The sequence below is a fragment of the Scomber japonicus genome, chromosome 19 (assembly GCF_027409825.1).
Source record: "Scomber japonicus isolate fScoJap1 chromosome 19, fScoJap1.pri, whole genome shotgun sequence".
Taxonomy (NCBI): Eukaryota; Metazoa; Chordata; class Actinopteri; order Scombriformes; family Scombridae; genus Scomber; species Scomber japonicus.
The window spans coordinates 31,352,011-31,374,219 of record NC_070596.1 but is presented as its reverse complement, the minus strand read 5'-3'; the positions used below and the strand labels follow the sequence as shown (position 1 = coordinate 31,374,219).

General features: G+C 36.6%; 3 protein-coding genes across 3 annotated transcripts; 1 reads left to right on the top strand and 2 right to left on the bottom strand.

Moving 5' to 3' along the window:
• Nucleotides 1-3,181: 3,181 nt before the first annotated feature.
• Nucleotides 3,182-7,495, bottom strand: LOC128379943 (uncharacterized). The gene is made up of 4 exons (XM_053339581.1): nucleotides 7,426-7,495; nucleotides 6,960-6,988; nucleotides 3,957-4,852; nucleotides 3,182-3,185 (listed from the first exon to the last, which is right to left on the bottom strand). Exons 1-4 carry the CDS (start codon nucleotides 7,493-7,495, stop codon nucleotides 3,182-3,184), a joined length of 999 nt encoding a protein of 332 aa, XP_053195556.1.
• A 1,262-nt stretch (nucleotides 7,496-8,757) lies between these two features.
• LOC128379942 (uncharacterized) lies at nucleotides 8,758-11,349 on the top strand. Its single transcript, XM_053339580.1, has 2 exons — nucleotides 8,758-8,768; nucleotides 9,705-11,349. Exons 1-2 carry the CDS (start codon nucleotides 8,758-8,760, stop codon nucleotides 11,347-11,349), a joined length of 1,656 nt encoding a protein of 551 aa, XP_053195555.1.
• A 4,379-nt stretch (nucleotides 11,350-15,728) lies between these two features.
• Nucleotides 15,729-18,122, bottom strand: LOC128379941 (28S ribosomal protein S18c, mitochondrial-like). The gene is made up of 3 exons (XM_053339579.1): nucleotides 18,017-18,122; nucleotides 17,523-17,582; nucleotides 15,729-15,847 (listed from the first exon to the last, which is right to left on the bottom strand). Exons 1-3 carry the CDS (start codon nucleotides 18,120-18,122, stop codon nucleotides 15,771-15,773), a joined length of 243 nt encoding a protein of 80 aa, XP_053195554.1. The 3' UTR covers nucleotides 15,729-15,770.
• Nucleotides 18,123-22,209: the final 4,087 nt, after the last annotated feature.

The window sequence follows — 22,209 nt, the reverse complement described above, 5'->3', positions numbered from 1 at the left end:
CTCAGCAACTTATAGATCAGAGGTCACAAACCTTTTTGATACTAAGAGCTATTTGAGGATATGGAGTAATAAAAAAGGGCTTTGCTTGATAATAAGTTCCTAAATAACAAAGTTACACAGTTCACCTTTAATAATAATACCAACAATGAATATAATAAGAAATATATGTTGTATTTATTTATTTTGATTTTGAACATGATTAACGATTTCTGAAATCAGTATCACCAATACAACACAGATCACACATTCTCTGAATTACAAGCTTGCTTTTTGCAGTGTGGCATTAATTAGGCTATTAATTTATTCATTTAAGTTACTCTTGACACTCTATATAAGTATTATTAAATGAAAGATAATAATAATATTAAATGAAAGATAATACAGAACATTATGTATATTCTATATTATATCCCGCATTAAACGGACTGAAAGCACAAAACACACCGCAACAGCAGCTAACATTAGCTGCTCTGGTCATATGTCTGTATCAGCAGAGACCATGAGTCGGTAATAAAGTCATTATCCAGTGCCAAAATCCAAAACATATATGTTATACAGTCTATGAGTAAAATAGTACTACGGTTTACTCACCGAAAAAACTGCAACACAGAATCCTTTGTCGGTCGGTTAGTACAATCAACAGCACAACAAGCCATATTGCCAGCAAAAAACTACCCGAAAATAGGCAAACAAACACGGACACCGCAGCGCCTGTCTGCTGAATGTAGCCGCGGACCTCTGGGTGTAGCCTAGCCTAGCCTAGCCAGCCCAGCCGATGCTTTAGCATAGAGCTAACTGCTGGCAACTGTCTGTGAACCTGTGACTCAACGTAACCACGCCCTAATTTATGCCAGAATTTTAAGCCTAAATGACACTTAAACGGTTGTGATACAAAAAAATTCACCCCCCCCAGAGTGTTCACTGAGGTGGAAACTATCGGTAAAGACCAAAAAAGTCAAAGGGACCAGGCTTTAAATATGTTTTTTTAAGCTGTAAAGTCGGCTATTTTAACATGGGGCTCAATGGGAAATTGCTCACTTCCGGGACCAGCCCCCAGAGGTCGCGGGGGGAACTGCAGCTTTTTGAACGCGGAAGTGGTCCTCACTCGGAGAACCCACAACTCCCCCCTTGGCAGAGACATTGCTGCTACTCCCACTGGCGTTACAATGTAATGTACCTCGGTGGTTTCAAGTCAGTTACAGCGAGGGTATGTTCGCTTCCTGTTTTCAAAATAAAAGCACCAACTCTATCGTTATGGTTTTCTTAATAATAAAAGGGAACGGGTGTTTTATTTTGTGAAAATGACCGGAAGTGTGTTACAGGCTACTGCTAACTTGAGTGGCTCCGAATTCGCAGGAACAAAACTTTAAGCAGATGTTATGTGGACAAATTAGCGTCACATTGTGGATCTAAAGGGCTACTTTACTTTCTCGCCTAAAAAGGTTAGACATGTGGATAAAGTGGTATATTTACAGAGTTAGAGCTAAAATAAAATCCAGCACCGGACCTGGCAACCCGACTGCTGGAATTACTTTTTGGTTGTTGCGACTACGATCTCGAGACATTAGATGGCGTTGTTCTGCTCATTCTACATATTCTATACCTTTAATAGTTTATAAATGTGATTTCTCTGTGATGCTGCTCAGTGAACAACATGGACTCTGTCTCCACCTGGTGGACAAAATGAAGAATTACTCAATTATAGATTCAATTTAACTTTATTGATACACAACATTACTGGCAGGTTGTTTGATGATTGATTCGTTTTTGTTGTAAATATTTTTTATTTATTAACATGTTTTTGCATATTTTCTACCATGTGGATGTTCTTGTTCAGATTGTAGACTGAAGTTATAATATGAACATTTTACATTTAATATAAGTTATATATATATCAGTTATAATATCAGTTCTAGTTTGTATTTGAGTGTAAAACACTTGAAGAGCTACTTGAAGTGTGCACAGTTTAAACACTTGATCCTTCTTGTAATATCAGTTCAGTGTGCTCAGGTTTCCTTCAGTCCACATCAGCTGTGGCTCCATCTAGTGGTCACTACAGAAAACATCATTATCCAGAGTGGATGTAATATTCTTCAGGATATGTTCATTATGATGCTGTGAGCTGTGTTTTCTTTGAGTCTCTGTCAGACTTGCTGCTCAGAATAAAGTCAAACAGACATTTAATGAACAAAGTTCAGCAGAAGCTTCAACAGACTCAGAAAGCAGCTGATGATCCAGTGAAGACACTCTGAGCAAACTGATTTCATCAAGCTCACACTTTATTCATCATTCAGAGAAACATGATTTCATGTAGAATAACACAATATACTGCAACCACTCAAATATCACTGCTTAGAAAATAAACTACATGAATGAATACAAGTGTTCCCACATGGCCTGTGTCATCTGAAATATTAAACTCATCATTACAAGCTGTATGATTCAAATACACGTGAAGAAAATCTGATCAGACAGAAGCAAATACTAAACCATATAATCCTCCCTTTGGGTGTTCCCACACCTCCAATCAACCCAAGTCCTCATCAATTAGCATTTAGCATCATTCCACAGTGATTATACAGATATAATATGATTAACATCAGGTATTTGAAGTCAGTTATAAATGTAATGTAAGCATGGAAAAACTCAGTTCAGCACTTGCCTGCGTTGTGCAGTTGTGTGTAAATTAAAACAAAAATCTGAAATATATCAAAAACACAGTTTGAATACATGTTAAAAATATTACATATAAACCAAAACTATTGCTCAGTGCTATTTAAACTCCATCAAAATATAAGCAAAAGATATGCATCAAAACTTAAAGTCAAAATAAAAGTAAGAAGTAGAAACAATTAGATAGTGTGAACATGGCAGAGAAATGTCCATCAGGTTTCTATAATCCCCTACTCCAACTACTGAAAGCAGCTGTGTGCTTCTTGTTTCTTGGTTACTGAAGTGCAGCTGAACACACTGATGCTGTGTTTTGATCTGATGACTGAAGCTGAGAGCAGAAAAGAGGCTCAACTATGACAGGAAGTGATGTAAAAACAGAGTATTGATAAGAAGAAAAGCAACAGCTGCTGTTACTGTGAGACAGATTGTGGCTCTGCTTTGACTGATGTGGATCAACTAATGATTCCTCTGTAATCTGAACAGTGACCAGACGTCCAGAATTAAACATTCAACTACAAGAACAAACAGCAACAGAGCTCCTGTTTCTCACAATCACACACCTGACATTTAAGAGAAGATTCAATTCTTTTCTGATGGACATTTTACATCAACATTGTAATTAAAAGGATTATAATCAAATAATGTTTGTGATGTTTAAACATTTGTATGAACAGTGTAGATCTTGTTGTCTACTCAGCTGGTTGATGTTGTTCACACACAGCGCTGCATCTCTGTTTTACCAAAATTTTAGTTTACCAAACGTATACTTCAGCACAGATCTGTTTCCTTTCTCTATTCGTCTCTTCATCTCCTCCAGCTTCTTCACCTTCTCTGTGTCTCTTCTCTCCCTCATCTTCTCAATCAGGAAGTCCAGGTGGGGATAAGTGGATGCTGAATTAACATTCATTGCGATCTCCTCCAGATTAACAACATGTTGGTAGGACTCATCCAGCCACTTTATCTTCTCTGCTTTCAGTTTTTCCATCTCAGTTTGCATATGTTCCATCAGGCTCTTCCCCTTCTCACTCTCTGACTTATTCTCTTCATACTTTTTTTTCATATCTTGTCGGGTCATCTGAACATTCCTGGTCTTGTTCACATAAATCCATTCCTCTTTAACATGATCTGATACAGGACACTTCCTTGTACATGAAGTACAGCGACCTCCTTTCATGACCTCACATGATTTGGGACTTGGGGCATGTGTGCATCCAGGATAGTGACAGTTCTCTTCACAAACCTTACAGGTGACAGCTCCTTCATAAAAAAGCCCCCACCCCCACCTCCCACCACTGATGGTTTTTGTGTCTTTGTATGTCTCAGGAACATCAACAGTGAACTTCTCATTCTTCTTCATCTCTTCTTCATGTTTCTTCAGAACTTCTTCAGTCTGTTGGATCTCTCTCTGTTTTAGGTCAATCAACTGGATTCTTTCTTGCAGGTTTTGGATGCAGGCTGTCAGTCTGATCCGTGAGTTCAACACTTCAACTGTTTTATTCAGCTTCTGAGGTTTAGATTCTTTCAGGAAGTCTTTGAATTCTTCCATTCCTGCTTCTGTTGTCCTCCATGCATTCCCTAAAGCAAGTTTGGTTTTCTTTGTTCTCTCTTTTCTCTGGCAGTTATCAAACAGGAAGTGAACAGTTTCATTCTCTTCATCTTTGGCACATTTAATGTTTGCAGCTTCAAGAGCTATCAGAGCATTTTCAGGTGTTAATCCATTAGAGTGTGTGATGAGAGCGATGATGTTCTTCTCAATGTCTTTTCCAAACAGAGACATCACTGAATCAAAGATGTATTTCATTCGATCACTCACTCGATTCTCAGCTGCCTTCAGCACCAGACCCACTGCAGAAAGTTCATGAACTCCATCGTCTGAGCTGAACAAGTCAAATAATCTTTGACTGATGATGGCATCTAGTTCGTTCCCTCTGGTGTCTCCGAATCCAGGAGTATCGATGATGGTGAGAGAGTAGGGCAGAGTTTTACCTTCATAACCAAAGATCTCGTATGTGATCACATCTGATGTCTGACTCTCTATCTGACTTCTCTTCTCATCTTCTACGATCTCAAACCAGATGTTGTCCTCAAACTTCACTCCCATGGTGTAGTTGAACAGAGCGTTGATCAGAGTAGATTTTCCTGTTCCTGTTTCACCTACAAGTAAGATGTTTTTGTTTTCCTTGTACAGGTTTTTCTCTCCAACAGTTTTTCTTGTCAAACGTTCAGTCTTCTCTTCCTTTGGTCTCAGCTGGTAGACAGCAGGAGGTCCTGATGAGATCAGAGTACTTTTGGAGATGATGTCCTGGTATTTGGATGAGGCGTTACTGGTTGTGAGGAAAAAATATAGAACAGTTTAATACACATATAAACTTTACGTACAGATGTGTATCCTTTCCTTATTGTCCATCAATAATTATTTTCTATTTGTAGAAAATAATTACTCTGATATTAATTAATATTGTGTGTGTGTGTGTGTGTGTGTGTGTGTGTGTGTGCGTGTGTGTGTGTGTGTGTATTATAAACCAACATTATACTTTCTATGGTGAATAATCAACAGTGAGTTTATGATATTGTTCTGAAATTACATTATAGGGATCTGCACACACACACACACACACACACACACACACACACATACACACACACAGAGAGACACACACACAGAGACACACACACACACACACACACACACACACACATACACACACACAGAGACACACACAAACACACACACACACACACACACAGACTTTTAGTTCTAACAGTATTTTAATGGTTATTTGTGGTCATGTTACTCACCACTGTGCCATGCTGCTGTCTGACAGAGAGACTCCACACGCTGAGGATGAAACAGGTGTGTTGGTATCTGTGTGGGACAAAATGAAAAACTATCATAAAGTGAAATAAAGGTGTGAAGAAGCTGCTGGAGAAAGTTTCAGTGCTGCACATTTTGAGCAATGAGCCGCTCGGCCAACAACGTCTCCTAGAAATGATCTTTGTTTGCTGCTAAATGGAAACAGCAGATATGTTCTGAAGGAAATGTCATGCTGCCTGGATGAAGCTTTTATATCAACATCATGAGGAAATGTTGCTCATTAAGGAGTCTGCAGAGTCTCTAAATGTTGCTACTGAATGTAAATGTCCACTGACACATTTGCTTTGTTTTCTATAATATGTGAGTATTTGAATGAGGCTTCATGTTACAGTGAGCCTGTAAAAAAAAATCATTCTATGATGGGACAAACTGACCAAAGAGTCTCTATATGGGTTTAGTTTACTTTGTTCAAGTCCACATTAGCATCACATGCAGTGTGCACATTGGAAGTTATTGGTGTGTGTAATCATTCCTCCTGTCCACACTGGCTGTGACCTGATTCCTTCCTACAGATACTCAAATATCACACATGACTTCTGAGAGAAATCACAGTGTAAAGTTGAGCTGAAGCTGATATAAAGATGAGAACAAAGTTACAGCTCTGTAATTCATGTGTATGTTGGTGTTTGTGCTGAGCTGCAGAGGAGGAACAGTAACACAGAGAGGGAGTTTAGTACTAAAGACATGTGGAAGCTTCTGAGAGAGCCTCTTGATGCTCAGACAGCTCTGTCTCATTAAACACTAAATCATTTGTTCACTGTGTGAGAGAGAAGGATCTGCTGAAGAGCTCCTGTTATTATAAATGTTAATATTTAACTTTATAAAACTAGACAGTGCTAAAGAGAGATATAATTTTCTCCACAGTAACAGCTATAAACTACTAAAATGAACTGAAGACTTTTGATGTGTTTCTTCTATTTGCTGTTTGGATGTAAGCTAAAGTGAGTTCAGAACTTGTGATAAATGTTTCAGTGGAGTGAAATAAATGTCTAACAGCATGTTTCTCTGACAGTAACGTCTAGCTCTCAGTCAGTGACAGCAGTAATCTTAGTGAGTAATAATACTACAATGAATAGTTAATGTTTAATTTCATTTTAACTTTGTTTCACTTAAAATAAACAGTTTGCTCTTTAACCTCCAGTTAAATCAAAGTGGGATTAAAATGTAATATTACTTTTAATCGTTGAGAACTGGTTCAATGTATATTACAAGTTTATATTGTGAGTCCAGTTACTAAAACTGTGTCTGTTCATAAACAATACAGTTTCATACATTCATATCTCTGTAATTTAAGCTCTTAGTTTTAATGTTCATTTCATTGAATATTATTATGTTCAGTTATAATGAATTTAGTTTCCTAACATCCTGACACTGAAAGTATTTCATGATTCTTCTTTCAAAGTTTTCTTACCTGTGTTGTTGACTTGAAGCTCTGAGATGCTGAGGAGGAAGAGCAGAGAGGAGTCAGAGCTCAGAGCTTTATATCAGCAGCCACCCATACCATCTGGTGAGAAGTCACATGGTTTTACAGAAACAGTCTGAGACCCTCAGAATGAAACAGAAAGTGTCAGCAGCCTGCAGTCAGACTCCTATAATAGGAGTCTGACTGCAGGCTGCTGATACTTTCTGTTTCATTCTGAGGGTCTCAGACTGTTTCTGAGACAGAACAGAAACAATGATTCTTCAATGATTCTTCTGCTGATACTTTCTGTTTCATTCTGAGGGTCTCAGACTGTTTCTGAGACAGAACAGAAACAGAAAGTATCAGCAGCCTGCAGTCAGACTCCTATAATAGGAGTCTGACTGCAGGCTGCTGACACTTTCTGTTTCATTCTGAGGGTCTCAGACTGTTTCTGTAAAACCATGTGACTTCTCACCAGATGGTATGGGTGGCTGCTGATATAAAGCTCTGAGCTCTGACTCCTCTCTGCTCTTTCTCCTCAGCATCTCAGAGCTTCAAGTCAACAACACAGGTAAGAAAACTTTGAAAGAAGAATCATGAAATACTTTCAGTGTCAGGATGTTAGGAAACTAAATTCATTATAACTGAACATAATAATATTCAATGAAATGAACATTAAAACTAAGAGCTTAAATTACAGAGATATGAATGTATGAAACTGTATTGTTTATGAACAGACACAGTTTTAGTAACTGGACTCACAATATAAACTTGTAATATACATTGAACCAGTTCTCAACGATTAAAAGTAATATTACATTTTAATCCCACTTTGATTTAACTGGAGGTTAAAGAGCAAACTGTTTATTTTAAGTGAAACAAAGTTAAAATGAAATTAAACATTAACTATTCATTGTAGTATTATTACTCACTAAGATTACTGCTGTCACTGACTGAGAGCTAGACGTTACTGTCAGAGAAACATGCTGTTAGACATTTATTTCACTCCACTGAAACATTTATCACAAGTTCTGAACTCACTTTAGCTTACATCCAAACAGCAAATAGAAGAAGAAACACTTCAAAAGTCTTCAATTTATTTTAGTAGTTTATAGCTGTTACTGTGGAGAAAATTATATCTCTCTTTAGCACTGTCTAGTTTTATAAAGTTAAATATTAACATTTATAATAACAGGAGCTCTTCAGCAGATCCTTCTCTCTCACACAGTGAACAAATGATTTAGTGTTTAATGAGACAGAGCTGTCTGAGCATCAAGAGGCTCTCAGGAGCTTCCACATGTCTTTAGTACTAAACTCCCTCTCTGTGTTACTGTTCCTCCACTGCAGCTCAGCACAAACACCAACACACACATGAATTACAGAGCTGTAACTTTGTTCACATCTTTATATCAGCTTCAGCTCAACTTTACACTGTGATTTCTCTCAGAAGTCATGTGTGATATTTGAGTATCTGTAGGAAGGAATCAGGTCACAGCCAGTGTGGACAGCAGGAATGATTACACACACCAATAACTTCCAATGTGCACACTGCATGTGATGCTAATGTGGACTTGAACAAAGTAAACTAAACCCATATAGAGACTCTTTGGTCAGTTTGTCCCATCATAGAATGATTTTTTTTTACAGGCTCACTGTAACAAGAAGCCTCATTCAAATACTCACATATTATAGAAAACAAAGCAAATGTGTCACTTTCACTTTATGATAGTTTTTCATTTTGTCCCACACAGATACCAACACACCTGTTTCATCCTCAGTGTGTGGAGTCTCTCTGTCAGACAGCAGCATGGAGCAGCGGTGAGTAACATGACCATAAATGAATAATGTGTGTGTGTGGTGTGTGTGTGTGTGTGTGTGTGTGTGCAGATCCCTATAATGTAATTTCAGAACAATATCATAAACTCACTGTTGATTATTCACCATAGAAAGTATAATGTTGGTTTATAAGATAAATTCAGACTGAGATAAAGTTGGATGAAGTTATGAGACATAAACACTGATGACAGAAATAGTCACTGTCAGGTTACTGTAGGAATATTAAAGTATTATAGAAATGTTAGAAATGACATCAGAGACTGTGAAGTATGTTAACCTGACTGTAAAATCAGGAAGCTTCCAGATGTGTTTTCAGTCTCTTCAGGTCTGTTAAAGGAACATTACACAGCTCTCTGATGAAGTCATACAGCTGCTGCTCTGATGTTTTCATGTTTCTCTTGTTGACCTGCATACAACTTTCATTTTTATGTAGTGCAGCTGAATATCAGAAGGTCTCTGAGTAAAAAGGCTTCTGCAGGCGTCGTCTAGCAATGTGAAGCTGAATCACATGTTTCTCACATCAGGGACAGAAAAGACTGATTGATCTGCAGCCTTTAATGCAAATAGAGAAACATTTCTACATGACTGTCTTCATCACAGTCAAAAATACAAATACAAACAAGAATTCAACTTTATGACATGAAATATTATATGATCAAAACCAAATGTAATGTTTAAATATTTCAGATTGTATACACACACACACACACACACACACACACACACACACACCATTTTCATTCAAATCGGCAATTATTAAAAATAATTAATTAATTTAATTTAATTTTCTCTTAACTATAAATACATATAAATAAATAATGAAATAAAGAATAATAAAATAATTACTGATATACTATAAAAGAAAGATACATGTTTATGTGTGTATTAAACTGTTCTATATTTATTCTTCCCAACCAGTAACATCTCATCCAGATACCAGGACATCATCTCCAAAAGTACTCTGATCTCTCCAGGATCTCCTGCTGTCTACCAACTGAGACCAAAGGAAGAGAAGTTTGGGACTCTGACAAGAAAAACTGTTGGAGAGAAAAACCCGAACAAGACAAACAGAACCATCTTACTTGTAGGTGAAACAGGAACAGGAAAATCTACTCTGATCAACGCTCTGGTAAACTACACCATGGGAGTGAAGTTTGAGGACAACATCTGGTTTGAGATCGTAAAGAAAGAGGAGAGAAGTCAGATAGAGAGTCAGACATCAGATGTAATCGTGTACGAGATCTTTGGTTATGAAGATGAAACTCTGCCCTACTCTCTGACCATCATCGATACTCCTGGATATGGAGACACCAGAGGGATCGAACATGATGTCATCGTTAGTCAAAGATTATTTGACTTGTTCCGCTCAGACGATGGAGTTCATGAACTTTCTGCAGTGGGTCTGGTGGTGAAGGCGAGTGAGAATCGAGTGAGTGATCGACTGAGGTACATCTTTGATTCAGTGACGTCTCTGTTTGGGAAAGACATTGAGGAGAACATCATCGCTCTCATCACAAACTCTAATGGCATAACACCTGAAAATGTTCTGGAAGCTCTTGAAGCTGCAAACATTAAATGTGCCAAAGATGAAGAGAATGAAACTGTTCACTTCCTGTTTGATAACTGCCAGAGAAAAGAGAGAACAAAGAAAAGCAAGGTTGCTTTAGAGAATGCATGGACGATAACAGAGGCAGGAATGGAAGAATTCAAAGACTTCCTGAAAGAATCTAAACCTCAGAAGCTGAAGACAACAGTTGAAGTGTTGAACTCACGGATCAGACTGACAGCCTGCATCCAAAACCTGCAAGAAAGAATCCAGCTGATTGAACTGAAACAGAGAGAGATCCAACAGACTGAAGAGGCTCTGAAGAAACATGAAGAAGAGATGAAGAAGAATGAAAAGTTCACTGTAGAAGTTGATGAGCCCTACAAAGAGAAACAGCCTATCAAGGGTGGGATGTGGGGTGGATTTAAGTTTGGGGTGATGTGGGATATCCCACCTCTTTTGTTTAAAGGAGCTGTCACCTGTAACGTTTGTGAAGAGAACTGTCACTATCCTGGATGCACAATGGCCCCCAGTCCTTCATGGTGTGAGGTCATGAAAGATGGTAACTGCACTTCATGTACAGGGAAGTGTCCTGCATCAGATCATGTGAAAGAGGAATGGATTTATGTGAACAAGGCCAGGAAAGTCCAGAAGACCCTACAAGATATGAAAAAAAAGTATGAAGAGAATAAGTCAGAAAGTGAGAAGAAGAAGAGCCTGATGGAAAATGTTGACACAGTGATGGAAGAACTGACAGCAGAGAAGATAAAGTTGCTGGATGAGGTCTACCAACATGTTGTTAATCTGGAGGAGATCGCCATGAATGATAATTCACTGTCCACTCATGTCCACTTGGACTTCCTGATTGAGAAGATGGAGGAGACAGGAGACACAGTGAAGGTGACGAAGCTGGAGGAGATGAAGAGTCGACGGGATGAAGGAACCAGAGGAGGGCTGAGGTACATGATGGGTAAAGTGGCAGCAGCATTTGGTAAAGCAGATACAAAAAAAAATTAGTTGAACAACATGAACCAGCTCAGTAGACAACAAGATCTACACTGTTCATACAAATGTTTAAACATCACAAACATTATTTTATTATAATCCTTTTAATTACAATGTTGATGTAAAATGTCCATCAGAAAAGAATTGAATCTTCTCTTAAATGTCAGGTGTGTGATTGTGAGAAACAGGAGCTCTGTTGCTGTTTGTTCTTGTAGTTGAATGTTTAATTCTGGACGTCTGGTCACTGTTCAGATTACAGAGGAATCATTAGTTGATCCACATCAGTCAAAGCAGAGCCACAATCTGTCTCACAGTAACAGCAGCTGTTGCTTTTCTTCTTATCAATACTCTGTTTTTACATCACTTCCTGTCATAGTTGAGCCTCTTTTCTGCTCTCAGCTTCAGTCATCAGATCAAAACACAGCATCAGTGTGTTCAGCTGCACTTCAGTAACCAAGAAACAAGAAGCACACAGCTGCTTTCAGTAGTTGGAGTAGGGGATTATAGAAACCTGATGGACATTTCTCTGCCATGTTCACACTATCTAATTGTTTCTACTTCTTACTTTTATTTTGACTTTAAGTTTTGATGCATATCTTTTGATTATATTTTGATGGAGTTTAAATAGCACTGAGCAGTAGTTTAGTTTTATATGTAATATTTTTAACATGTATTCAAACTGTATTTTTGATCTATTTCAGATTTTTGTTTTAATTTACACACAACTGCACAACGCAGGCAAGTGCTGAACTGAGTTTTGCCATGCTTACATTACATTTATAACTGACTTCAAATACCTGATGTTATTCATATTCTATCTGTATAATCACTGTGGAATGATGCTAAATGCTAATTGATGAGGACTTGGGTTGATTGGAGGTGTGGGAACACCCAAAGGGAGGATTATATGGTTTAGTATTTGCTTCTGTCTGATCAGATTTTCTTCACGTGTATTTGAATCATACAGCTTGTAATGATGAGTTTAATATTTCAGATGACACAGGCCATGTGGGAACACTTGTATTCATTCATGTAGTTTATTTTCTAAGCAGTGATATTTGAGTGGTTGCAGTATATTGTGTTATTCTACATGAAATCATGTTTCTGTGAATGATGAATAAAGTGTGAGCTTGATGAAATCAGCTTGCTCAGAGTGTCTTCACTGGATCATCAGCTGCTTTCTGAGTCTGTTGAAGCTTCTGCTGAACTTTGTTCATTAAATGTCTGTTTGACTTTATTCTGAGCAGCAAGTCTGACAGAGACTCAAAGAAAACACAGCTCACAGCATCATAATGAACATATCCTGAAGAATATTACATCCACTCTGGATAATGATGTTTTCTGTAGTGACCACTAGATGGAGCCACAGCTGATGTGGACTGAAGGAAACCTGAGCACACTGAACTGATATTACAAGAAGGATCAAGTGTTTAAACTGTGCACACTTCAAGTAGCTCTTCAAGTGTTTTACACTCAAATACAAACTAGAACTGAGACATTGTCAAATTATATTAAATGCAAAATGTTCATTTTTTAACTTCAGTCTGCAATCTGAACAAGACCATCCATGTGATAGAAAATATGTAAAAAGAAATATTAAAAAAACGTTTTCATTAAAATAAACAAACAAAAAAACAACTTTATATTCCCCCTCGCAATTTTCTCCACAAATTGAAATGTCTTTAAATACACATGAACATGAATCCAACACACTGTAGTGAACAGATGAATGGAGGCAGAAGACGTCTTTCAGTCAGCAGTGCACACATTCAGCGACACACAGGAGCTCTTTCAAGCTGGGCTCCGGTTCATCCACAACACCTGTCCCGCCAACGAGGAGGACCCGCCCCCATCGCTGCTCTGCCAATCACGAGGCCGTACCTTGCACATGAATATATGAACCTGTGGCTGTGTCCCAATTTGGTCCCAATTGCGAGGCTGCATCCTCGAAGTACGCATTTAGAGGCCGATTACGTCACAATGCCGCGCGAAGGCTGTCCCAATTCGAAGACTCCTTCAAATGCAGCCTTGAAATGCGGCCTTCTTTTCCCTCTTTTTCAAGGATGCATCGCTACTGTCCTTTGCGGCCTCCCAGATGCTCCCAGATCCCAAGATCCTTTGCGCGGCGCTGTTCAGTGCCGCGAAAACAATGGCGACACCAACAGGTGAAGACTTTTCATTCAAGTGTAAGCATTGGTTTGTTTTATTTAATTATTTGTACTTATTACTACTTATACTTTTATACTTTTACTAATTACTTATATTTTATTACTTGACTTATTTTTTTATATTTATATATATACATATATATACACAGTCACTATTATATGTTATACTTCATTATTATGATAATGTTTTGCTATATTAGAACCCTTTTGTCTGTTAACATAGCATCCCTGTGTTTACCTTTTCTCTTGCTTCCCTCTGTGTTTAGAACAATACTGGAAAAGATGGGCATGGAGGGGAAGGTCCAGCCCCACCAGGCGAAAAAGAAGTGGTGATTTTATGTTAATGTTATAAAATAAAAAATATTGTCAATTGTTACACGTTGTCTATTCCATTTAGTATTTACAACTTCAGTACAATTTATAACAGGGTTAACAAACGGTATAAAGTGCTACTGTTCAGGAAGAACAAGGGATTAAATATTTTCTTTTATTATCAAGTGATGAAACATTTAACTATTTACAAAAATTACATCAGGAATAACTATTTACAGATTATTATTATTTTTATTATTCTTTCTCTTGTGTGTTTTCCTTCTTTCTTCTTCTTTCTTTCTTTCTTTCTTGTGTGTTTTCCTTCTTTCTTCTCCTTTCCTTTATTCTTCTCCTTTCTTCTCTCTTATAATTTTGTCAGCTTTTTCACCGTCTTTTCGGTCGAGACGTCTTTCTCGTCTTATGGGCGGGAACAGCTGGTGACGCAACCAGGAAATGCCTCGAAGGCTAGACCGTCTCATTTAACAACGGTTGATGCAGCCTTCGAAGGTTCCTCAGAAGGCTGCATCCTTCGAAGGCCGCAAAGGCCGCGTACTTCGAAGGATGCAGCCTCGCAGTTGGGTCGGAATTGAGACACAGCCACAGTCACGTGTACTCTGAGATGGACGTGCAGGTCAGGAAATGACGTAATCGGACAGTATATGGTTTGTTATTTGTGTTATTACCTTACGTGTTGGACTAAATACATGTTGACATATTGAGGAAACGGGTTTCATATTTCACAAGAATGGATACTTGGCGAGCTGTACAGAAAGTCCTGAGTCATAAGATGATCGTTGTGGATAAAGGGAAGACTTTGAAGGTATGTAGGCATTATAGCTTTTCTCACTTAGCTGAGTGGCTAGCCGAGCTAACCGCTAATACTATTACGGCTGTGAGCAACCATATAAGTCGTGAGTGAATCGGGACAATCTAAGCTTTCTAACAATGTACGGCATGAATATATATGTTTAAGGGTTGGTGTTTAAAACATCCAGAAGAACATGTGGCTACCTCCTAACTTCCGGTCCGTCCCGCAGACGGAACAACGAGTTTTAAGAGGTTAAAGTATTTATGTATCTGCTATAACGATATAACGGAGATATTAACTCCAAATAAATAAATACCTGAATGTTTTTACTCTAATATCTGTTTCAGCTCTAATAGTTTATATTTACATCCTCATATTAAGCTTTAAACATCATAAACACTGAGATGAGGGAATTAATATTATTTATTTAAACCTGCACTGACGGTGTTCGGCCACCGGGGGGCAGCAGAGACTTTAAATTACAGCAAAGAGTTTATTCTTTATCAAATTAAATACTTACAGGATATAAAAGGTGAAACTTTTAATAATGTTAAATGTGAATAAACTGTATTTTTGAATATAAACTGCACAAAAACATGTTTAAATGGATTAAATTAGAGCTGAACAGTTTGTAAAGGTTCATAAAATATTTACTTTCACATCAATAAAAATGTATCAGCTGCACAAAACTTTAAAAAATGCATTATTTCCTTTTTTTCATGTTTTTATAAGTCTCCACTGTAAATAAATTAGACCTGAACAGTTTGTAAGAGTTAAGATATTTTCATTTTTGTGCCTTTTCATCACATTTCAGAATAAAAGCCCACGGTGTTGTTTCTCTGAGCAGCTTGTGAAGGTTAAAACTAACATGGACTGAGCTTTCTTTATGGCTTTAAACTTGAAACTAGAACAGAAAACACCAGAAATCATCTCGTTCTGCTTCTTTAATGTCCGTTGTTCTTCAGACAGTTGAATATTTAAAGTTCAGATTAAAACATTAAAACATTAAAACCTCAGAGCAGAATAATAAAATGATGTATAAAATAATAAAATAATAAAATAATCTGCAGCTAGTGAATAAAGAGCAGATTCAGATCAAAGCGTTGGTGTTTCAGGTTTTAATGAACAGATAAATATGAGCAGAGTTAATCGGAGCGTCGGACGCTGCAGAGCGACGGGTCCTTCATGAACTGAGGATGTTTGTGTGTCACCGACATGAAACCTGCAACACACACACACACACACACACACACACACATACACACACACACACACACACACAAGAATAAAACATTAAAGTCAGAAAGTGTCACAGTCCTGCTCACAGCTTCATTTCTCTTTCATACAGAATCACAACCTTTTATATTCTTATTTATTTTATTATTGATTTTAATTCTACTGTATTTACATTTTAAGGTTCTTCAGTGAAGTTTAATTAAATATTTCTCATCTGTTTTTTTTCCATTTTAAATATTTATTAATATTTAGAAATTAACTTGTGAGCTGCTGATGTTTGTTTGCTGTGATAATGTAAAATATCACATTTTATATTATTATTATTATTGTTATTATTATTATTATTATTATTATTATATATTATTTATTATTATTATTATTAATAAACGTTTGTAATTCTTTTTGACGTCCAATTTTAATCCCTGAACATGAACGCAGCATTTTATAATTTTATAATTCAAGTTTAATAAATGCAGGTTTTTTTCTTTTTAATTCAGTTTAAAGTTTGTTAAACAGTAAAATATAACTTCAGTCTTCTGTTAATCTGTATTCATGTTTCAGTCTCTTTATTAAGTATTATTATTATTATTAATTAATTAAGGCTCCTTTTTATGTTAAAGGAATATTTACACACTTAGACGATAGAAGCTGTTTTTACACATTTCCTGTATGTTCTGCTTGTATTCTAATAAAGAGACTAATAATAATAATAATAATAATAATAATAATAATAATAATATATATGATCATTAAAGCTTATTAATAAAACAACTCATCTAAAAGGAGTTTTAGACTTTTACACAGAACCACAGAATTAATCCATAAACTCTCATTTTTCTGGTTAAAATCACTTAAATATGTTTTTCAAACACTTCAAACCTTTAAAAAAATAAAGTGACCACTTTAAATAAAAGTAGTAGTAAAGTAGAGATGTGTGCTCTCTCTTTTTAATATTTTAGTTGTTGGTTATTATCAGTTTGTCTTTAGTTATGTATTTATGAATGTGTGAGATTTACCAACAGGATCAATAAAGTATTTATGTATCTGCTATAACGATATAACGGAGATATTAACTCCAAATCTCTCAATACCTGAATGTTTTTACTCTAATATCTGTTTCAGCTCTAATAGTTTGTATTTACATCCTCATATTAAGCTTTAAACATCATAAACACTGAGATGAGGGAATTAATATTATTTATTTAAACCTGCACTGACGGTGTTCGGCCACCGGGGGGCAGCAGAGACAAGCCTTTCAATTACAGCTAATCATTAAATCAGAGTTTATTCTTTATCAAATTAAATACTTACAGGATATAAAAGGTGAAACTTTTAATGATGTTAAATGTGAATAAACTGTATTTTTGAATATAAGCTGCACAAAAACATGTTTAAATGGATTAAATTAGAGCTGAACAGTTTGTAAAGGTTCATAAAATATTTACTTTCACATCAATAAAAATGTATCAGCTGCTAAAAACTTTAAAAAATGCATTATTTCCTTTTTTCATGTTTTTATAACCCTCCAGTGTAAATAAATTAGATCTGAACAGTTTGTAAGGGTTAAGATATTTTCATTTTTGTGCCTTTTCATCACATTTCAGAATAAAAGCCCTCGGTGTTGTTTCTCTGAGCAGCGTGTGAAGATTAAACTAACGTACCCATGGACTGAGCTTTCTTTATGGCTTTAGAGATTTCCTTCTGTTTCCTCCCACACAGGCCTGGAAAACAAAGAGAAGCACATTTAATATTAATATGAATAAATACAACATGGAAAAGTCATAATGTGATAACTTTGTTCTTTCTTTATGTTTGTTTATTTTCATCTTTAATGTGACATTGTTACTGTCGTCATGTTTAAATTAATTAATTAATAACTTTATTAACTAGAGCAGTGTGTTTAGTGTTAGCTGTCACTCAGAACAAACAGTTGGAGATGAATAACAAACGTTTCTGTAATAAAGATTATTTAATAACTTGTGGAACGATACATAGAGGTGTGACGATACAGACAGACAGACACAGAGAGAGACAGACAGTCAGACAGACAGTCAGTCAGACAGACACAGAGAGACAGACAGACAGAGAGACAGACAGACAGACAGGCAGACAGACAAGCAGACAGACAGAGAGACAGACAGACAGTCAGACAGACCTGTGATGTGTCGGCCATAGATTCGTCCCGTGTGAGGAGAGATGAACTGAGACAGAAGCTGTGAAGATAAACTCTGATCATCATCACTGTGATATAATATCTTCATGTTCTTTATGCAGCTGGAGGAGGAAGAGATGTACTTTACTTCTCATCACACACTGTGACTCTGAACCTGAGACACAACCCTAACCCCCCACCCCCTTCCCTAGTAATAATATTACTGAGTTACAGCAGTGATATAATTATAAATGTTAACAGTATGAATGAACAGATTGTGTTGTTAATATATAATAATAAACATTAATAATAACTCACCGGATCCTCCCTGTAATAACCCTATATAGTAATGTATAATATTAATATAATAATAATAATAACTCACCGGGTCTTTGAGTGTTTCTGAGGTCAAACTTCTGAAACCTGCAGAGACACATCATAGCATCGTTAGCATTAGCGTTAGCATCCGCAGTTTAACAGATAACTCTGAGCTCCTTCAATAAAAACACAAACTGTGACTTTAATGAACTGTGTAACGCGTTCATAGAGGAGTTAAAGAGTCTCACTTGTGTTTCCATTTAGAGAGAAAACAGAGTGAATCCTCTGCAGCCTCCTCAGAGCTAGCATGTTGACCTCACACAGCACCGGAAGTACTACTCTTCTTCTTCTTCTATGTCTCTGTGCGGAGCAGCTCACTACCGCTCACTACCGACACCAGGTGGCCTGTTAGAGGAACTGAAACGTCTTACACACATTTCATTCAAACAAAATGCTTTTTTTTATTTTAAATTAATTTGCACATAGAAAAATACACAATACAATAAAAGTAACACATGCAGAACATTTGAAATTAAGAAAAGAAAATAACAACTTACAAAAACATAAATGTTGTTGGCATTAACTCACCAATTCCCTACATGACTGACTTTACAGACTCATCCTACTTATGTCATTTTTGTTAATTTTGATAACTTTGTTTTGATTCAATTTATTTTTGCATTGAGTAGCCATGTGACTACCGGTTTTTACTGTCTTTTAAATCCTTCAAAATATGTTTGTTCATTTGGTTTATATATATATATATATATATATATATATATATATATATATATATATATATATATATATATATATATATATATATACATATACATATACATATTTGCACATGTTTTCTACCATGTGGATATACTTGTTCAGTTTGTAGACTTGGATTAAAAAACATTTAAATGTTTGAATTTATTATAACTTGATAAAGTCTCAGTTCTAGTTTGTAGTTGAGTGTAAAACACTTGAAGAGCTACTTGAAGTGTGCACAGTTTAAACACTTGATCCTTCTTGTAATATCAGTTCAGTGTGCTCAGGTTTCCTTCAGTCCACATCAGCTGTGGCTCCATCTAGTGGTCACTACAGAAAACATCATTATCCAGAGTGGATGTAATATTCTTCAGGATATGTTCATTATGATGCTGTGAGCTGTGTTTTCTTTGAGTCTCTGTCAGACTTGCTGCTCAGAATAAAGTCAAACAGACATTTAATGAACAAAGTTCAGCAGAAGCTTCAACAGACTCAGAAAGCAGCTGATGATCCAGTGAAGACACTCTGAGCAAACTGATTTCATCAAGCTCACACTTTATTCATCATTCAGAGAAACATGATTTCATGTAGAATAACACAATATACTGCAACCACTCAAATATCACTGCTTAGAAAATAAACTACATGAATGAATACAAGTTTTCCCACATGGCCTGTGTCATCTGAAATATTAAACTCATCATTACAAGCTGTATGATTCAAATACACGTGAAGAAAATCTGATCAGACAGAAGCAAATACTAAACCATATAATCCTCCCTTTGGGTGTTCCCACACCTCCAATCAACCCAAGTCCTCATCAATTAGCATTTAGCATCATTCCACAGTGATTATACAGATATAATATGATTAACATAAGATTCAAGAAGTTTTTGTCATATGCAAAATAAAAACACAGGTTCAAACACAGTAATATATATGAATTAAAATAGATTAAGAAGAATACAATTAAGCTAAGTAAAAATAATACAATTATAAAAACAAGAGAAATGCCAAAAACTGTTAATAAAAGGTATTTGAAGTCAGTTATAAATGTAATGTAAGCATGGCAAAACTCAGTTCAGCACTTGCCTGCGTTGTGCAGTTGTGTGTAAATTAAAACAAAAATCTGAAATACATCAAAAACACAGTTTGAATACATGTTAAAAATATTACATATAAAACTAAACTATTGCTCAATGCTATTTAAACTCCATCAAAATATAATCAAAAGATATGCATCAAAACTTAAAGTCAAAATAAAAGTAAGAAGTAGAAACAATTAGATAGTGTGAACATGGCAGAGAAATGTCCATCAGGTTTCTATAATCCCCTACTCCAACTACTGAAAGCAGCTGTGTGCTTCTTGTTTCTTGGTTACTGAAGTGCAGCTGAACACACTGATGCTGTGTTTTGATCTGATGACTGAAGCTGAGAGCAGAAAAGAGGCTCAACTATGACAGGAAGTGATGTAAAAACAGAGTATTGATAAGAAGAAAAGCAACAGCTGCTGTTACTGTGAGACAGATTGTGGCTCTGCTTTGACTGATGTGGATCAACAAATGATTCCTCTGTAATCTGAACAGTGACCAGACGTCCAGAATTAAACATTCAACTACAAGAACAAACAGCAACAGAGCTCCTGTTTCTCACAATCACACACCTGACATTTAAGAGAAGATTCAATTCTTTTCTGATGGACATTTTACATCAACATTGTAATTAAAAGGATTATAATGAAATAATGTTTGTGATGTTTAAACATTTGTATGAACAGTGTAGATCTTGTTGTCTACTCAGCTGGTTGATGTTGTTCACACACATCGCTGCATCTCTGTTTTACCAAAGTTTTAGTTTAGCAATCACATACTGCAGCAGAGATTTGTTTCCTTCCTTCTCTATTCGACTCTTCGTCTCCTCCAGTTTCTTCACCTTCTCTGTGTCTCCTCTTTCCCTCATCTTCTCAATCAGGAAGTCCAGGTGGGGATAAGTGGATGTTGAATTAACATTCATGGCGTGCTGCTCCAGATAAACAACATGTTGGTAGGCCTCATCCAACCACTTTATCTTCTCTGCTTTCATTTTTTTCATCTCTGTTTGAAGATGTTCCATCAGGCTCTTCCCCTTCTCACATTCTGACTGATTCTCTTCATACTTTTTTTTCATATCTTGTTTGGTCTCTTTCACTTTCCTGATCTTGGTCACATATCTCCAGTTTTCTTTCACATGATCTGATACACGACACTTATTGGTACAAACTGTACAGCGACCTCCTATCATGATCTCACAGTGTGAAGGACTGAGGGCCCATGTGCATCCAGGATAGTGACAGTTCTCTTTACATTTGTTACAGGTGACAGCTTTATTGTCCCACCAACCAGTAATCGTTTGTTTTACAGTGTAGACCTCTTCAACTTCTACAGTGAACTTTTCATTCTTCTTCATCTCTTCTTCATGTTTCTTCAGAGCTTCTTCAGTCTGTTGGATCACTTCCTGTTTTTGTTCAATCAGCTTGATTCTTTCTCGCAGGTTTTGGATGCAGGCTGTCAGTCTGATCCGTGAGTTCAACACTGCAACTGTTGTCTTCAGCTTCTGAGGTTTAGATTCTTTCAGGAAGTCTGTGAATTGTTTCATTCCTCTCTCTGTTGTCCTCCATGCATACTCTAAAGGAAGTTTATCTTCCTCGGTTCTCTCTTCGTTCTGGTTGTTATCAAACAGGAAGTGAGCAGGCTGATTCTTCTCATTTTTGGCACATTTAATGTTTGCAGCTTCAAGAGCTTTCAGAGCATTTTTAGGAGTTCTTCCATCTGAGAATGTGATGAGAGCGATGATGTTCTTCTCAATGTCTTTCCCAAACAGAGACATCACTGAATCAAAAATGTATTTAATTCGATCATTCACTCGATTCTCAGTCGCCTTCAGCACCAGACCCACTGCAGAAAGTTCATGAACTCCATCGTCTGAGCGGAACAAGTCAAATAATCTTTGACTGATGATGTCATCAAGTTCATTCCCTCTGGTGTCTCCGAATCCAGGAGTATCGATGATGGTCAGAGAGTAGGGCAGAGTTTTACCTTCATAACCAAAGATCTCGTATGTGATCACATCTGATGTCTGAC

What these genes read in the sequence shown, in the direction of transcription:
- LOC128379941 (XM_053339579.1), bottom strand. Translation starts at nt 18,122, where the DNA reads ATGAAGATATTATATCACAGTGATGATGATCAGAGTTTATCTTCACAG. An exon ending in CTATGGCCGACACATCACAG is followed by an intron (nt 17,583 to 18,016) that starts GTCTGTCTGACT and finishes TTTGTTTTCCAG; the next exon opens with GCCTGTGTGGGAGGAAACAG. An exon ending in AAAGAAAGCTCAGTCCATGG is followed by an intron (nt 15,848 to 17,522) that starts GTACGTTAGTTT and finishes TGTGTGTTGCAG; the next exon opens with GTTTCATGTCGGTGACACAC.
- LOC128379943 (XM_053339581.1), bottom strand. Translation starts at nt 7,495, where the DNA reads ATGCTGAGGAGAAAGAGCAGAGAGGAGTCAGAGCTCAGAGCTTTATAT. An exon ending in GCAGCCACCCATACCATCTG is followed by an intron (nt 6,989 to 7,425) that starts GTGAGAAGTCAC and finishes CTTCCTCCTCAG; the next exon opens with CATCTCAGAGCTTCAAGTCA. An exon ending in GCTTCAAGTCAACAACACAG is followed by an intron (nt 4,853 to 6,959) that starts GTAAGAAAACTT and finishes AACCTGTACAAG; the next exon opens with GAAAACAAAAACATCTTACT.